This window comes from Bos taurus, chromosome 11, assembly GCF_002263795.3.
Source record: "Bos taurus isolate L1 Dominette 01449 registration number 42190680 breed Hereford chromosome 11, ARS-UCD2.0, whole genome shotgun sequence".
Lineage (NCBI taxonomy): Eukaryota > Metazoa > Chordata > Mammalia > Artiodactyla > Bovidae > Bos > Bos taurus.
Genome location: NC_037338.1, coordinates 55171397 through 55189165, shown reverse-complemented (window position 1 = coordinate 55189165; position 17769 = coordinate 55171397). Strand labels below are relative to the sequence as shown.

The following is a 17769-nucleotide window of genomic DNA, read 5'->3' as shown; positions in this document are numbered from 1 at the left end:
CAAGGAGATCCAACCAGTCCATCCTAAAGGAGATCAGTCCTGGGTGTTCATTGGAAGGACTGATGTTGAAGCTAAAACTTCAATACTTTGGCTACCTGATGCTAAGAGCTGACTCATTTGAAAAGACCCTGATGCTGGGAAAGATTGAGAGTGGGAGACAGAGGATGAGATGGTTGGATGGTGTCAGTGACTCGATGGACATGGGTTTGGGTGGACTCTGGGAGTTGGTGATGGACAGGGAGGCCTGGAGTACTGCGGTTCATGGGGTCCCAAAGAGTCGGACACAACTGAGTGACTGAACTGAACTAAACTGAAGCACTGTGATTTTAGGGTACATTTATTCTGCATATACAGAATGGAAGTTGGTTGGGAGGATTTCTAAGATCCCTTTCAGCTCTGACATTCATAAATCAGTAAATTCTACAGTGCATAACAAGGGTTGGAAAGTGAAGGTGACACTCAATATAAAAGTGTTTACAGTTTATTTCAGAGGCTTTTAATTCTAACCTGTTTATGTGGTGGATGGTCTTCTAACTGTAAAGCAACTTTGCCCCCCACTTATAGACTGAAACAGAGTAACAAAAACAGTCAAAACAGTGTCTTCAGCTAGGCAGGGATTCTTTTTCAGTCCGTAAAACAAGACAGACAAGAGATATACCTGTTTCTACCTTTATTGGGTCACTGCATCTTACACTGGACATTCAACATTAGCAGTTCAAAATGGTCTTGGAAGAGATGGTGATGGATGTTTGTCAAATCACCAGTTCATAACTGGTGATTGGATGTTAAGAGTTTGGTGCTATGCTTTGGGAGCTGATGTCAAAGGGAGAAGCCCATCTTTCATCAAACCCTCCTGCAGATGGTGAAAGTGAAGTTGCTCCGTTGTATCTGACTCTTTGTGACCCCATGGACTGTAGCCTGCCAGGCTCCTCCATTGGGAGGAAAATCCTCCATGGGATTTTCCAGGCAAGAATATTGGAGTGGGTTGCCATTTTCTTCTCCGGGGGATCTTCCCGACCCAAGAATCTAATCCCAGTCTCCTGCATTGCAGGCAGACTCTACTATTTGACCCACCAGGGAATCCCATTGCAGATGATAGCCCTCTCTAAACAAACAGTCATCTTGAGTTCCTTTGACCATATGCATAGGTTAACTATGTTCAGGTAGTAATAACCCTGTATAAGAAGTACTCATTTTAAAGACAGGTAATTTTCTGACAAAATTTAATATTGTCTTCTTGATTTCAATATAAATGGTGTTTGGAGGATTTTACAAACATGTTTTTTAATAGAAAAAATATTTTTAATAGAATTCAATTACTTTCTTTCAGTATAATTGCCTAACGAGAGCTAATGGATACCAACCATTTTACTGTTGTTTTTGTTTTAAACAACTAAATAGTTGCTTCACAAAATAAAATGGGCATATTGCCAAACTTGCCACAGCTCTTTGAGCCCAAAGTTTGTTTCATTATATAATATAGTGAATAGTACATCTCTTCCATAATTGTTATGAACATTGCAAAGGCTTCAGAAATCTTTTTGAGATCCAAGTGTACCACTCAGGATATTATTCAACCCATGGGAAAGCGAACGACTTTTTACTTTGATGGTTTTGCTCTTCCAGAATCCCTGAGGGCCAAAAAGGAAAAGCAGTGCCTTGTGACTTTGGTGACGTGGATATAGTAAGACTGTATTTGGGTCTCCAGTTCCAGAATTCTGTCTACTCTGTTTCCATTGCCACCTAGAACATCATCTCAGCTCTCATAAGCATTTTTGATGTATGAAGTAAACTACATGGCATTTACCACCCACCTAACTGCAGTGGTGTCAGGAGGGTTAAAATGAAACACATTTTAAAAGCCTTCTAGAAATTTTTGATGTTCTGTAAAAAGACAACAACTCCTGAACTGGTTCTTTTCTGCAGCAGGGAGTGTTCCTCTTCCTGTAGCCTGCTGGTAAGAAATGAGGCAAGGTTTTCCATCCCACTGTTTTAGGAACAGATAAGGGCCGAATTGCATGTTAAAGTAATAGTCAGAATGTCAGGGAATGATTGTGTTTTGATTCTGAGATTTAGCTACTGTCTTAATCTTGGGGATTATTTTTCATTCATTTAATATTTTTTAAACAGCCCAAGGATAAATGTATACACTATAAGGACCTGAGTTTTCATCTTCAGTAATGGGATTACTGTTCTTGTTTTATGGAACAGCTTTTAAAAATAAACTTGCCCATACTTACTAGTTTTAGAGTCTCTTTCTATACCTGGGAGGTATTTTCATTATTTTTGTCATTTTTCTAGCATTCAGCAGTTATCATTTCCTTCTTGGGCAATGGGCTATTTCCCAACAGAGTGGGAGATGTTTTAGAGTGGAATAAAGCTTTAGTGTTCTGAAGTTTACTAGCTGTTTTTTTCCTTGGATTACTGCAGCCCTGATACCTACCTCTAGTGCTGAACCATGATTTACCTTCTGTGAATTGTGATACAGTCAGCTGCTTGCCTTACCGGGTAGTTAAGTAAGGAAAAGATAGACTATTTGAAAGTCACTCCCAGATAATTGCAATATGGAGGTATAGTCCTTACTTACTTTCATTCTTTATTATTATTATTTTATTTTTTATCAAGTGTGGTATCAAGAGAGGCAGCCAAAAAATTACTTGATTAGACTTAATTATTCACAATGAACTTAACAATTATTAATGTCTTGCCACTGTTGCATTATCATTTGTATTTTAAAGTAAATCACATATCTGTTAACCTTTTACTCCTAAACATTTTTAGTATATATCTCAAAAATAAGCTCTTAAATAACCATAATACCATTATCATACCTTTGCAAATGACTGCAAAATACTTTGCAAATGTAATTCCTTAAAATTACTGATAAACAGTCCATATTCAGGTATCTCCTATTATCCTTCAAATTTTCTTTCTTTTTTTTTTTGAAGTAGATTTGTTTGAATCAGGATCCAAACCACGTCTCCACATTTCATTCCATTAGGGAGGTGATATCTTTGAGGGAGAAGGTGAGAATAACCACAGGAATTCCTCTAAGCAGCTGAAGCAACTGGAATGTGCCAACATCAATATTCATTCAATTCATTTTTTTTTTAATATGTCAGCCACTGTGGCAGATACAAAGATAAAATGGCATGGTAGATTCTTTGACATGCTCACATATAAAAATGAATAAAAGAAACAATATAAGTTCAAAACTGATGTAATATGGAAAAATTCAGAAACCTACCAAGTAAACATTTACCATGGTTAAACAGAATGGAAGGGACTCTCAAACAAGAAAATGTGACTTGAATTGAAAGAGTTTGGTGATTCCATGTAGTGGAGGAGTAGGGGAGATGGCACAAGAGAAAACATATTAAGATGATTCTCCAGGCATGACTGGAGGTGAGGACGTCTTGGAGGCAGTCTGGCTGGTGGGAACAGAAATACTCCCAGGGAAGTATTAATGGGATAAAATACAGATGCTGGGAAAAGTGCATGTAGAGATGAAGTGGAAGAAGTATTTTAGAACCAACCAGTGATATCTTTGACTATGTTTCTTTACTGAAGAGCATATTTAAAATAATTTGTAGTATATAATGAATTTGTTAAATTTATGCAGATTAACTGCAACCAAGGATAGCTGTGGACTTTATTTTTATAAGCATATAATTGTTGTTCATTCGTGTCTTTAACTCTTTGCAACCTCATGGACTGCAGTATGCCAGGCTCCTCTGTCCTCCACTATCTCCCAGAGTTTGCTCAAATTCACGTCCATTGAGTGGATCGGTGATACTATCTAACCATCTCATCCTCTGCATATGATAGTGGACTTTTAAAAAATCTGTCTTTTCTAAATATAAAAGGCTATACATTCTAAATCCTGATAATTGTGGCAGAGTTTATTGCTTATGAATGTGTGTATACATGCACTGGTAGGCTCTGATGAATGATAAAATGCAAAATCACCAGTGGTGGGTAATATTAATGTTAAGTTCTGTGTTTACTATGACTGTAGTTAATCAATATCTTATTTCTGCAAACACGTTTCACAGACTGGCTCTGACACAGTAGGTAATCTATACTCTAGGAAAAGCTATAGCTCTTCTGACAGTGCTCTGCATTTTCTAGTTTACTTTTTTGAAAGGTGTTAACAGGTTTCAGAGAAGATAGGATATTCCACTTGGAAGCAGCAACAGAACTAATCACGATTTCATATGTGATCGTCTCTTTTAAACATGATGTTTGAGACATTCCTGGTATGTGTAGAATTTCACAGAACCACTTTATCAAAACAGTTTATCCCCCACTCCCCCCACTCCCTCCAACCCCACCTCCCAGGCGAAGTAAATATCATCTGAGAAGCAAGCTTCATTCTCTTCTTTCTACTACCAGGCTTAAAAAAATAGTTGTGGCCACCAAGTCAAACTCAGCGCAGGTCACTGTCAGGAAAATGCCCAGTGACTAAAACTAAGTGTTCTTCCCTAAGCCCCTCATTTTCTGTTATATGAAAACAGACCCATGAATGGGTACGTGTGTTCTGAAACTGGAGGGAGACCGTGCCTTCTGCAGCTCACACCGCACGTAGCCACTTCTCTGAACGCCAGTGAACCTATTTACCATTGTCATAGTAACACACAATCCGGGCCCACGTCGCCAGCATCGCGAGAGGCAATTGTTCCCTTGCCTGGGCGGCGGTGCTCCCGGCCGGCTTCTGCCGCCCCCATGCTCCGGCGGCTTCAGGCGGCGCGCGCGCAGCGCAGAGGGGGCGGTGGCCCCAAGCGCCTCCCGGTCCCCGCGCAGCCGCGCTTCCCCCGCAGCATCCCGGCCGCTGAGCGCGTTACCATGACGATCGGAAATGCGTGTCAGGTTAGATGGCTTGCCACTGCCGCTGGTCCGTTTTCCAAGACCGAGTCACTTTCGCTAGTTCCTCCCGCATGTGGGAGATTCTCTCACCACTTGGTGCTAATCAGTGTCCAAATTCCACAAGCACCCGGGGCCCCCTGGTGATCCCAGCGCGGGTTGGGGAGCCAGGGCTGCTTCCCCGCCTGTGGCAACTGCAACCGGCGAAGGAGAATACCGCTTCCTATGTCGTTATCCTCGTGCTCAGCCGCCTGCCCTTCCAAACGCCATTGAAGGGCACATCATGTGGGGATAGGCGAAGCTGGGGACCACTCCTAACAGGTGGAAAACTCTGGTTCTTGAAAATGACAAATGGGTGCCCGTCCCGCTACTGCGCTAGGGCCGCATCTTTCTCCCGTCTCCTTAGCATGTTCCCAGATCTAACTGCACATCATCGTCTCCTGTGTAGTGTTGGGGTTTGACTTTTATTAGATTCCAGAGCTACAATCCATCACCCCCAGTTTCTGCTATAATGGAGCCGGTATCCGGCCTGGGAATCTTCAGTTAGAGGCAGATCACCTCAGGTTGATTCTCAGGAAATTTGGGGAATAATTGCCTAGATCTTGTCTCTGTCGTTTCATTTCTAACTTTTCGTCTTATTTCTCTTTCCTCTGGCTTGCCTGCTGTCTCTCAAATTCAATTCTTTTCTCTCCCCACGCTCTTCTCCCCACCCCTCTCCCTCTCTCCCTCCCTTCCTCCCACGTTTCTCTTTCTCACTCCTCTAACCCCACACCCCACCTCCTTGTGTGCCAGGCACTTTCCTACAAGCTTCGAAGGTAAGGATCTCTGCCTCCATATAGCGTTGGTGGTCTCCTATCAGTGACTTCTCTCTTGCAGTTCTCCACACATGACAGCTCTGTTCTTTCTTCTCTCCCTTCTTCCCTTCCTCCTTTCACTCTCTTCCTTCTTTCCTTCTTTTTCTTTTCTATTAGTGAATTTATATATATACTTCTTAGCACTCCCACACGTCACATAGGATTAAAAAGATGCTGGCATCTACCTCGGTTTTGAAGGCACAGATTCCTCCCATCATAACTTAGAGGACCTCTTTAGACCACAGGTGGCCAGGTAGAAGGAGAATGATCCCCCCCACCACCACTTTTTTTTTTTTTTCTTTCTTTTTTGCTAATTGCTTGAGGTTTGCCTTTTGTAGAGCTCAGGGTGAAAAATAAGTCAGGTTATTCTCAGTAACATGAGAAGCATTCTAGTTTTCAGAATGTTTAACATCCTCTTTATTATACTTGATTCCCTTAAAGCTGCAATTAAAGATGACTCTCCAGTCAAAAGAAAGGCATATAAATATGGGCGTGAATTAAAAGAGAAAATGCGGAATAACCTCTCTGAATTAATTCCCTCTGGCTATTGAGGCTGCTGTCTCACACAAAGATACCATGAATTGTTAGATTTACCTGTTGCAGAGTTTCAGTTATAGCCATGTGACACGTGAATACAAAGACCTAGTGAGAACCTCTTTTCAAAGTTAAAGAATTTGCTTTGCTCTGGAAGAGTCCACAAAGATGCTCCCTTCATTCCGAGCTGCTCAGAGCAGTGTGAGGCATTGTCACATGTCTGGGCTTCGAGTCATACGCTGTGTCTGAAGGCAGCTGCCTCCATGCTGAGCTCACTTCCTTAGCCTTCCTGTGAATTTGAAGTTGAGGACTGCAATCATCCTGACCTCTGACTGCTCCAGGGGCAAAGCCCCTACTTAAAATATTAACTGATTTAAATATTTCATGTTAATAGCCAACCTGTTGGTGCTTCCTTGGTGACTCAGTAGATAAGAATCCACCTGCAATGCAGGAGACCTGGGTTCCATTCCTGGGTTGGGAAGATCCCCTGGAGCATGGCAATCCACCCCAGTATTCTTGCCTGGAAAATCCCATGGACAGAGGAGCCTGCAGGCTACAATTCATGGGGACGCAAAGAATCAGACACAATTGATGCAGCTTAGCTCTCACCACAGCCAATCAGTTGGCCAATCGGCAGCTGTTTATTAAAGAGCCTTCTGTGTACAAAGGAATGGGCTGCCTAGGAGTCATGAGAAATTTTAAAAATAATTTTAAAAGTAAGATGTTAACCTGTGGAGGTCAGGAAGACTGACTTATAAGAAAAAAGAGCTCAATTCTTTGCTTAGTTTCCCAGAAGGCTTAGAATAAAATCTCCATTTCTCAGCATGACCTCGATGCCCCCAATCAGCTGCATCTTGCTTACCTCCCTCACCTCATCTTTCATCACTATCCCCCTTGTTGACTTTATTTCAGCCTCACTTCTTCCTTTGATTCCCACCCCCCATATGCCAATCTGCACTGTTTTAGGAAGAGCCATGTCCTTGTCATTCAACTCCCCACTTGGCAGGCTTTCTCTGAGAAGTCTTCTTGACACTCAATCTAAAAAAGGTACCAGATAATTTTCATACCACCCTGTTTTAATGATCTGCCATGGCACATGCTACTATTAGATATTTTCCTATTTATGTACATTTCTCCCTATCTCCCATTAAAATATAAGCTTCATGAAAACAGGTCTTAGATGTTTCATCTGGAAGAATGCAAGTTATCAAAAATGTGTTCATTAAATACTTGTCAAATGAATAAATGAATAAAAAGCAGTCTGTGTTCATTGCTAAGTGAGGGATTCAAATATTAAACACCCATGTTTCCAGAAACAGGAGAATTCACTCTGGGCTGAAGAATTGGTTAGAAAGGATGGGTCACCTGACTTGGATGCTGTAGGTATGCAGAATGTAGAGCTTCAGAAAGAAGGATGGGTTTGTTTCAGTAAGGAAGAATTTGGCAATTAAATGATACAATCCATTTTGTTCCCAAACCAGTTGGATGAGTCCCTTAACCTCAGTTTCCACTTCTGATCTTCGAGGTTGCTTGCTATTCTAAATCTGTGGTTCTTAAAGTGTTTTTGGATATTTTTTTCCTCATCACTTTTTCTTTAATTTTTTTTTAATTGAAGTATAGTTGACTTAGGACTGCTCTGGTAGCACTAGTGATGAAGAACCTGCCTGCCAATGCAGGAGGCATAAGAGATGTGGGTTTGATCCCTGGGTCAGGAAGATCCCCTGGACGAGGGCATCATTACCCACTCCAGTATTCTTGCCTGGAGAATTCCATGGACAGAGGAGCCTGGCAGGCTACAGTTCATGGGTCATAAAGAGCTGGATATGACTGAAACAACTTAGCACGCAGCACACACATAATTGATTTACAAGACCATGTAAATTTCAGGTGTGCGGCATAGCCATTCTATGATGCTGCTGCTAAGTTGCTTCGGTCGTGTCCGACTCTGTGCGATCCCATAAACGGCAGCCCACCAGGCTTCCCCGTCCCTGGGATTCTCCAGGCAAGAACACTGGAGTGGGTTGCCATTTCCTTCTCCAGTGCATGAAAGTGAAAAATGAAAGTGAAGTTGCTCAGTCGTGTCCGACTCTAGCCACCCCATGGACTGCAGCCTACCAGGCTCCTCCGTCCATGGGATTTTCCAGGCAAAAGTACTGGAGTGGGGTGCCATTGCCTTCTCCTATATATATATACTTTTTCAGATTTTTTTCTCTTATAGGTTATTACATACACATAGCATTACATGGTATGGTTCCCTGTGCTATGTGGTAGGTCCTTGTTGGTTATCTATTTGATACATAAGAGTGCGTATACGACTGAAGCGACTTAGCAGCAGCAGCAGTGCGTATATATTAATCCCAGCCTCCTAGTTTATTCCCCCTCCCCGGGAACTTTCTATGGCGTTTGCTACAACAAGAACAGTGTCAGAGAGAGCAGGTTTAAATAACTGACTCCTCTGCAGTATGAGACGGGGAAAAACATCTTTCCCTTCATTCGTAAGGAAGATAGTTTTGGCTGATTAATCAAGACATTAGATACTGTTTTGCTGTATTCTGTAGAAGCAATGTTGAGAATTTAGATTGAATATTCATGTTATAAGTGCTACATGAGTTTGGAATGCTTATAGATTCACAGAATTTGAGAGCTAAAAAGGACTTCAGAGATCATTTAAACTCTGCAGCCCATCCTCCATAACATTTATAATTTTACAGCTTAAACTACCAAGGCCCAGAGAAATAAAGTGATTGGCTCACAGTTACATTGGTAGCTGGTAGACAAACTGAGATTATCCACCTGTCCACCCTGACTCCGAGTCCAGTGCTCTCTATATTGAATTTAAGTGAGCTTCATGCGTTTGGCCATGTTCAGTTCAGTTCAGTTCAGTTCAGTCGCTCAGTCGTGTCCGACTCTTTGCGACCCCATGAATTGCAGCACTCCAGGCCTCCCTGTCCATCACCATCTCCCGGAGTTCACTCAAACTCACGTCCATTGAGTCGGTGATGCCATCCAGCCATCTCATCCTCTGTCGTCCCCTTTTCCTCCTGCCCCCAATCCCTCCCAGCATTAGAGTCTTTTCCAATGAGTCATTTCTTTGCATGAGGTGGCCAAAGGACTGGAGTTTCAGCTTTAGCATCATTCCTTCTAAAAAACACCCGGGGTTGATCTCCTTTAGAATGGCCATGTTACATAAGCATTAAAAAATCTGGAAGCAATGACTAGGCATACTTATAGGAGAAACTCCATCATCAATTTTCTATTCAAAGTTGCAGTGGTAAAAGTGAGAAGTACACTTTGAAGGAACATGCTGGCATTTGAAAGCATATAAAGCAATATTCATCATCCCTTTTAAGAGTATGCGGGGTACAAGTTAAGAAACGGGGATGCTATTGTTTTACTTCCCCCATATATTTTCTACATTATTCAAAAACTGCCATGCTGAAATAATAACACCTCCTTCCCAATTTTTTATCCTTGAACTGGCAGTACACAGAACTTGGAAATTTATTATTTTGACTAATGAGTTTAGCTTTGCTCTTGCAAAGTGAGTGTCAAATGTCATTCTTTCTATCGTCCAGCAGATGGCAACTCTAGTCTTCCTGTCATTTTATCTGCTTCTACAGTCAGATTTTGTCCTCCTCCAACCCCATCCCCCTTGCCTTTCCTTCAGTTCATCTTTGTGTGTTGCTAAGGGTTATAGGGACATGTGCCTCTATTCCTTTTCTTTTGGAATTACCACCTTTAGCATTTGACACTAATGGGCAAGCTAAATGTGCCCAGAAATAACAAAAATCACAAATTACCAACAGTTTAATTTTTTTTAATAGGAAAAAGAAGATGAAGTTAGAGATTCTAAAATAAGATATACCACAGAAAACTTTCCATTTAAGGAAACAAAGTAACTTCTTAAAAAGGAAAAAAAAAAGTCAATTTCTTCAGATCTATCTTTTAAAGGAGGATAGTTTTGATTAGATTCTCTTTTGCTATTGGTTAAAAAGTTATAAATATCTCCAAAATAACACCCTACAGAGAAATTGGACCAGATTTCTCATGACTACATGTTTCTAGTCTCCAGCAGTCTTGTCGCTTCCATTTTCCCCTCCCATTTACACACACCCTTTCATTCAGTAATCAAAACTGATGAATCTAGCTTCCTTGTATCTTTCCATTTTAGAAGTCTGGTTTCTCTCTCCCTGGATGTTCCTAAGGCATTGCTGATACAGATCTTGATTTATCTCCTTGCAATTTCTGTCCCTATTCCCACCCTTTCCCCTACTGCATAGATCATAAAGCCTCTTACAGGACTGAGGAAGTTAAAGCACATGCTGCTGTCTGTTTATGAGTCTGAGCACAGCTATAAGAAATCAACAGAATAGCAGCTACTCTTTTGTTTAAGGTAGACATTAATCAGAGGCATGATCAAACTGGTTCTATCACTGGTTCCTCATTGGAAGATTTCCAGATTACGTCTCCTGCCAAGAGTGTTGCTGGAATTAGAATACCTGAGCGGGGACAGAGGATGGACACAGAAGGGGTGTCGTTTGCAAAATGGATTTGATGGTCTGCAAATGCTTCATGGAGGGATCTCTTGCTAGCTCATCCTCTTCCAAAGAAACTAAACATTGTCTTCTCCAAAGTTGAAGGAAACCTGTTACCTTGATGCACCAAAAACCAGACAGAAGGCTCAAGTCTAATGGAAGGACAATAACATGCCTCTTGTTGAAAAAAAAAAATGCATTTTTAGCTTCAGTGAGTACATACTCCTTAATTATTAATGTCATTACATGAGAATATGAGCTAACGCTGCAAGTACAATCCTTGGGAACAACTGGTACTTGTGCAAATCCAAGTACATTATTCACTGACAGCTTCTAATGAAGGCAGGGGAGCTTACTCAAACCAACAAATAATTAGCAGTGACAATAGAAGTATAAGCAGGGCTTTAATTAATTAATTCTCTAACTGTCTATCCTGGTGTCTTGTCAGCACCCTTGTTGGACTTTCACTGCAACATATGCCCAAGACTTGCTTCTTTCAACTTTCATGATCACTTGTCCACATACTTGGCATGGGCAGCCATCTGCACTAGAAGTCACCCTCCCTCCTGTGTGGATATGTGGGTTCATCCTTTTATTACTCCCTCTGTTTCATCACACTTATGATGCCAGGAAATGTTTACTTGCTGATATAGATCCCTTATCTGGCATCCACTCTTGGATGCATTTCACAGTTAATATGATAGGAAATGATCAATGGGTAATTCTGGAGAGAAGAGAACTCTCTGAAATCTCCATTTCACTCTTTGTGACAGCAGACTCTTAGCTGTCTCTGTCCCCTGTCTCACCCACATCTCCATCCCAGCAATCAGAAAGCAGAGGATTGCTTTTTTTTTTTATTTTTTCATTCTGTACCTTTCTCAGGAAAGGATGATCAATTCCTTATTAAAGTCCCAATATCCATTCTGTCTTTTCTCTTCCCTAAAGAGGAGGCAACAACTGGAAACTTTGTCAATTTCAGGTTGTGTGAGCTTAAAGTGAGATGCTCCTTTGTGTGTTGCAGGGACGTGCCTGTCTATGAGGGGGATGGTGGGTCTGGGAGGCTAGACTGAAACCACTGAGCAGAAGGAACAGAGTAGATGGGGAAAGGTTGGGAACAATCAACTGGAGAAACGCTTAGCCCCAAGAATCAGCACTAGTGGCTGTGGGTTGGGGGTGGGTCAGCATTGATCTTACTACAGAGACTCTTAAGCTCTTTCCCAAAGTGCTTTGTTGGTGTGGGCAGCCCTGGTTTGTAGGAATTGATTGTGATCAGAATTTTAATCAGATCCTGCTTAGGAGTCCTGCCTCTGAGAATGACTAGGTGAAGATACAATCTCATTGTGTGTATGCGTGTGTGTATATTTAATGTATATGCTTACACGTATATGCGTAGATGCTGTTGACATTCTTTCCGTGATATTCCTTCTGAATCCCTTGCATATCATGAAAGAAAGAATTCTCCAGGTAAGAATACTGGAGTGGGTTGCCATTTCCTTCTCCAGGAGATCTTCCTGACCCAGGGATTGAACCCAGGTCTCCTATACTGCAGGCAGATTCTTTACCATCTGAGCCACCAGGGAAGCCCTTGTATATCGTAGTTCCTCTAAATGTTTGTGGAAAGTTACAGAGAATCACACAAAACCCATTTGCTCCTGTCAATACAGTGTGAACCGGGTACCCGCTGATTTCCTTTTACCGTGTATTGGATAGGTGTTTATCTTGTCATATGCGTGAGTAACCAACCCATGGAGGATATATACCAGGGAGGCATTCCTATTTTGGAGAAGTCATGTTTCTTTCAGGAAACAAGATATATATGTTGTCAACAATAAGAGAATTCTTCACAGTATGGAAGCAAATGACAGGGTGATAAAGATTGAGAAGAGATGGGGAAGAGTACCATTGAACTACTCTTCTCTCTCTGTTTCTCTCTCCCATATAGTGAATAGGAAAGCTGTATAGATTATTTCAGGATTAAAGGCCATGTAGACATTAGATGGGCAGAGACAAGCTCAAAAAAGCAAGCACAGGGGAACGAGAAAGTCATCATACGATCACAGAGAATGTTGGGGACAGATGGGCTGGCCTGAAATGCAAGGGCCTGTGAGGACAGTGAGGGGCGAGGAGGAACAAGTTAGGACAAGTGCCCCTCCAAACTCATCTGTGCTTCCCTCCTGACAGCTGGTTAGGTGAATTCTCTAGACACATGCTTTTATTCCCTATTTGACTTTACCTGCCTAGACGTAGATGGTGCGTGCTCAGTCACTTCAACCATGTCTGACTCTTTGAGACCCTGTGGACTGTAGCCAGTCAGGCTCCTCTGGCCACGGGATTCTTCAGGCAGGCATACTGAAGGGGGTTTCCATTTCCTCTTTTAGGGCATCTTCCCCACTCAACCCATGTCTCTTATGTCTCCTGCACTGGGAGGTGAATTCTTTACTACTAGCGCCACCTGGGAAGCCCAGATATCCTTTGGAAAGCCAGAGGAATTGTCCACACTGCTAGATAAAGCTAAGAATTATTTTTAGCCAGCACAGTTCCCTAACTGGCATTAACGGCTCTTTTTAAATGCCTCTACCCCACCCCTGCTTCCCTAGTGGCTCAGACAGTAAAGAATCTGCCTAAGGTGCAGGAGACGGAGGTTTGATCCCTGGGTCAGGAAGATCCCCTGGAGGAGGAAATGGCAAGCCAGTCCAGTATTCTTGCCTGAAAAATCCCGGGGACAGAGGAGCCTGGTGGGCTACATTTCATGGGGTGGCAGAGTTGGACAGGACTGAGCAACTAACACTTTCACTTTCAACACCCACCTCTACTCCCTTACTCCCCACTCCCACTTGTATTTTCAAGGTGTCCTGTCTCCCTTTGACTACCCTGGACCTGGTCCCTTCCTGCCAGAACCACAACAGCTGGCAGACCTCTTCAGTTTGGTTGGATTTTTCATTAAAAGCTCTTCTTGTGGCCGTTCCACTAGTGGCCTTGTACCAGCAGTTAATTTATTCTGAATTTGTTGTGAACTACCTCATGCCAAGCAAAGTGCCAAAAGAATTATATATCTGAGCTCTCTTAATCTTTATAGTAGTCCTTGAAAGTATATCCACTTAATGCATACTTAAAGAACATGTATTATATGATAAGATGTGTGAGAATGTAGCATCAAACAGCAAAGACATGGACCCTGCCCACAGATAAAGTCTGTTCACTGAAAGCATAATTCTAGTGGCAGAGATTAAGTCTTGAGGAGGGAATAAAATTTGTTATGAATTTGAAACTTGCATCTAAATATTTCTGACCCCAAAGTTATCATCATTTTTTTAAATTCCTCTATTGCATCTGCTGGTTTTTGTTTGTTTGTTTGTTTTTAAGCACAATTGATTTAAAGTGGGTTTTCAGCAATGGTTCTTTTGAAGGCAAGCTAACAATCAGACCCCTTAAGCTAAAGTGGTTCTTATGTGACAGATTATCACATAAAATAATGACATCTTTTCTTCGATGACCTGTTCTGCTCTCGATGGAGAGTTAAGCCCTTCAGAAGTTGCCTTCCAGGGTCTCCATAGGTCCAGGGGGCCATTGCCACCAAGTGACGTGTTGCTCATTACTACATTTAGTACTATAGCGAAGTCTCTGCCACTGTCTCTATTAAAACTTGCTCCCGGCTAGCATTTTCCCCCTGGGTCAGTAATGAGTTAGAGGAATGAATGTGGAAATGAGATTTGTTCTCACCAGTGGAGTGAATTATGTCTTGTTGGGGCCCCCAGGCTAATATTTCAAATTTGCCACAAGGTACTTCATCAAAAATTCTATTTGGGTTCCAAAAGGACCACACATGCCTATTAGCAAATTCAACGCATGCCTTTAAACCTTTTTTTTTAAGTTCCTTCCTGCGGCTCTGTCCACTGAAGACTTTCAGAATTAGCAGTGTGAGAAAATGGTCCATTTCCACGGACCAGTGAAGGGCACACAGAAGTGCCGCCGCTTTATCTAACACGTCTGAGTCTGTGACAGCTGAGGCGAATCAAATGTTCTGCCACAGCTGTGAGTGCCACACACCGTAGGCTTGCATCCTCCATCCTCACCACGGGCATTCAGGACCATACCAGACACACTCGAGGGCAGGGTTTCGCTTGCTGCTTTTTCAATCCACGTGCCTCAGTTTGGTTGCTAAGGTTCATTTTAACATGAGTGAGATTGGTGGATTTAAATACTCACCAATTGTGGAACTCCCCTGGCGACCCAGTGGCTAAGACCCAGAGTTGCCAATGCAGGGGGCACGGATTCCATCCCTGGTCAAGGGACTTAAAAGAAAACTCTCCAGTTGGGCCTGCAGCATTCCAAAGAAGCCAGTTGCAGAACTGGGTCTTTTAGGAAATTGGGCTGTACATCAAGCTATAGTTTTCCCATAGTAGAGATACCCAGAAGTCCTAGATGGTTGGTTAGTGGACCATAGCTACTGGTTATCTTCACAGGTCTTCGCTATGGTGGAAAAGGTGGAGAAGGGATTTTGCCCAATGTCCACTCTGCTCCCATCCATCTCAACTCCCCTACCACTTTTGCTGTCTCCCACATAAAGAGTTGTATTTCAGAGCAATGGTGACCTTATTTTTTGATGTCAAAGACTAAAAGAATAGAGACATCCCTACCCTGTGATATTACAAGGATTGGAATCTGCATATCTACACCCCTCTCTTCTCTCTGCTAAGTTGCTCAGTCATGTCTGACTCTTTGCGACCCTACAGACCTTTGCAGGACTGTACCCTGCCAGGCTCCTCTGTCCATGGGGATTCTCCAGGGAAGAATCTGGAGTGGGTTGCCATGCTCTCCTCCAGGAGACCATCCCAACCCAGGGATCTAACCCACGTCTCTCACATCTCCTGGACTGGCAGGCAGATGGGTTCTTTACCACTAGCGCCACCTGGGAAACCCCCCTGTAGATAACCCTACAGGCTGAATATGGACTGACTTGAGAAAAGAGGAAATGTCCCCATTTTCTTTCTTAGTCTCCTTTACATTCAGAGTATCAAGAGCTGCTGTCTTCCAAAGATCTTGGTATAAATTGTTATAGATTACACCCTGCCTGGACCTGGAAAAAAGGTGGCTTCCCTAATGATATTCCAGTTATGCTTGTTGAGTCAAATGTTCTATCATTTTTTTTAAGCTGTGTATACTCCCGATTTGTGGTTCTGTTCTCTTATAGAGATACACCAAGCAGGAGTACATTTGCTGCTGGAGACAGGTTCATTTTGTAGAGACACATTTGTGGAGAAGATTGTAAGAGAGGACTTCCAGCCGTGGTCTAATTGCTCTCTAATGAAACAAGCAGGAATGACTGTCACTCTCCTTCTCACATGCATGACTTAGTTTAGTTTTAGAAATGATCATGCATATAGAACAGTATTTCTCTTTAAACAAATTGTATTTAAAACAACGTAGAGTTTCAGATGCTGCTGGACAGGCATTAATGTATTAAATCCTGTGTGCATTGTTAGTACTTTAATCTGTCTCCTACCACCCACGAAGCTAGCAGTCCCTGAATCTTTGGGTTGTTTGGTTTTACTGGCTGTTAATTGTTAATAGATTTCCAGGTGTAGGTCTTGCTGTGTAGGCATCAATCCTTCATTTAGGAGGGGCTGTGGCTGTCCGTGGTTATAAAAAGGCAAGTGATAAACAAAAACTGGAGGAAATCCCAGCATCCTCACTAAAAATGTCAAACCCAGTAGTGCTTCTGGTAGTGAAAGTAAAATGTATTAGTGAGAGAACAAACTTGCACAATTAAAAAAAAGTTAGAACGAGAAAACAGAGAGAGAAAGGGCCCCAAAGAAGGTTGAAGAGAAAGAAACTGTTTAAGAAATCAGTCATTTTAAAAAGACGAGCTACTGTAACAGCCTAGAGGGGTGAGATGGGATGGGAGGTGGGAGAGAGGTTCAAGAAGGAGGGGGCATATGTACGCCCACAGCTGATTCATGCTGTTGTATGGCAGAAATCAGCACAATATTGTAAAGCAATTATCCACAAATTAAAATAAATAAATTAAAAAAAAATAAAGTAAAAGATGAGCTAGTGACTAGGCATGATGGGTTTGTAAATATCTTCCTTGTTCTTGAGACAAAGAGAAAGGGAAGGCATTTGGGGTGAGTGTGTCCTTCATTCTGCATGAGGATTTGTCTGATGGGAGGCCTCACAGTCCTCCACTTAAGGAAGTGGAGGTATTAGTCCAGGATTTGGCACCTTACATGCAAGCAGCAAATGATTTTATGTTTTTAAATGATTAGAAAAAATCAAAAAATAATAGTATTAGGTGATGTGAAAACTCCATGTAATTAAAATTTCAGGGTCCATAAATAAAGTTTCCTTGGAACACAGCCACATCCATATATTTACACATTGTCTGTGGTTGGTCACTCATTGAAATGGCAGAAAAGACAAGTTACAACAGGTGCCATACAACCCACAAAGCCTGAAATATTTATTACGGGCCCTTTATTGGTATATGGAGTCACATGGACTAGAAGTTAGTTTATACAGCTTGTTGCCAGTCTCACTCTCCTGTGTCTAGTCTTTGCAGAAGCTAATTGCCTTACCTACCTGCCCCTTTGTCCACCTTCTTCTGATCATTTGTTCACTTTCTTCTGAGAGTTTGTAAGCATTACCTCATGACAGTCTTGTGCAAGGCTCTATGGTGATAAAAGAAATGAATCCAGCCTGGTTTCTGCTCACTGAGGATTTATAGTCTGGTTAGGGTGCCTTGGGGAAGAGCAAGAAAAAACATGCACATAAATAAGAGATATGCATGGCAAAAGTAATGGTAAGGATTGATACATGTCATGAGAGTATTTCAGAAATGATGACATGAGATTCTGAATCTTCTTTAGATTCCCCATCCCCATCCCCATCATCCAGCCAATGGCTCATGCGAGGAAGCTGGCCACCATCTTTGATCGTCCCTCTCCGCTGCCTCTGCTGAGACTGCTTGTCTTGCAGCACAACCT

At 42.2% G+C, this 17769-nt stretch overlaps 1 protein-coding gene across 5 annotated transcripts in view; it reads left to right on the top strand.

Moving 5' to 3' along the window:
• Positions 1-17769, top strand: part of CTNNA2 (catenin alpha 2) — a 1361081-nt gene that overhangs the window by 971010 nt on the left and 372302 nt on the right. Inside the window, exon 1 of one of the 5 annotated variants that reach the window (XM_059891303.1) lies at positions 4507-4869. The exons of the other annotated variants lie outside the window; for them this stretch is intronic. Within the exon in view, the coding sequence (XP_059747286.1) occupies positions 4522-4869 (348 nt within the window). The 5' untranslated portion in view covers positions 4507-4521. Of the gene's footprint in view, positions 1-4506; positions 4870-17769 lie in introns of those variants that run through there. 5 annotated transcript variants of the gene reach the window in all.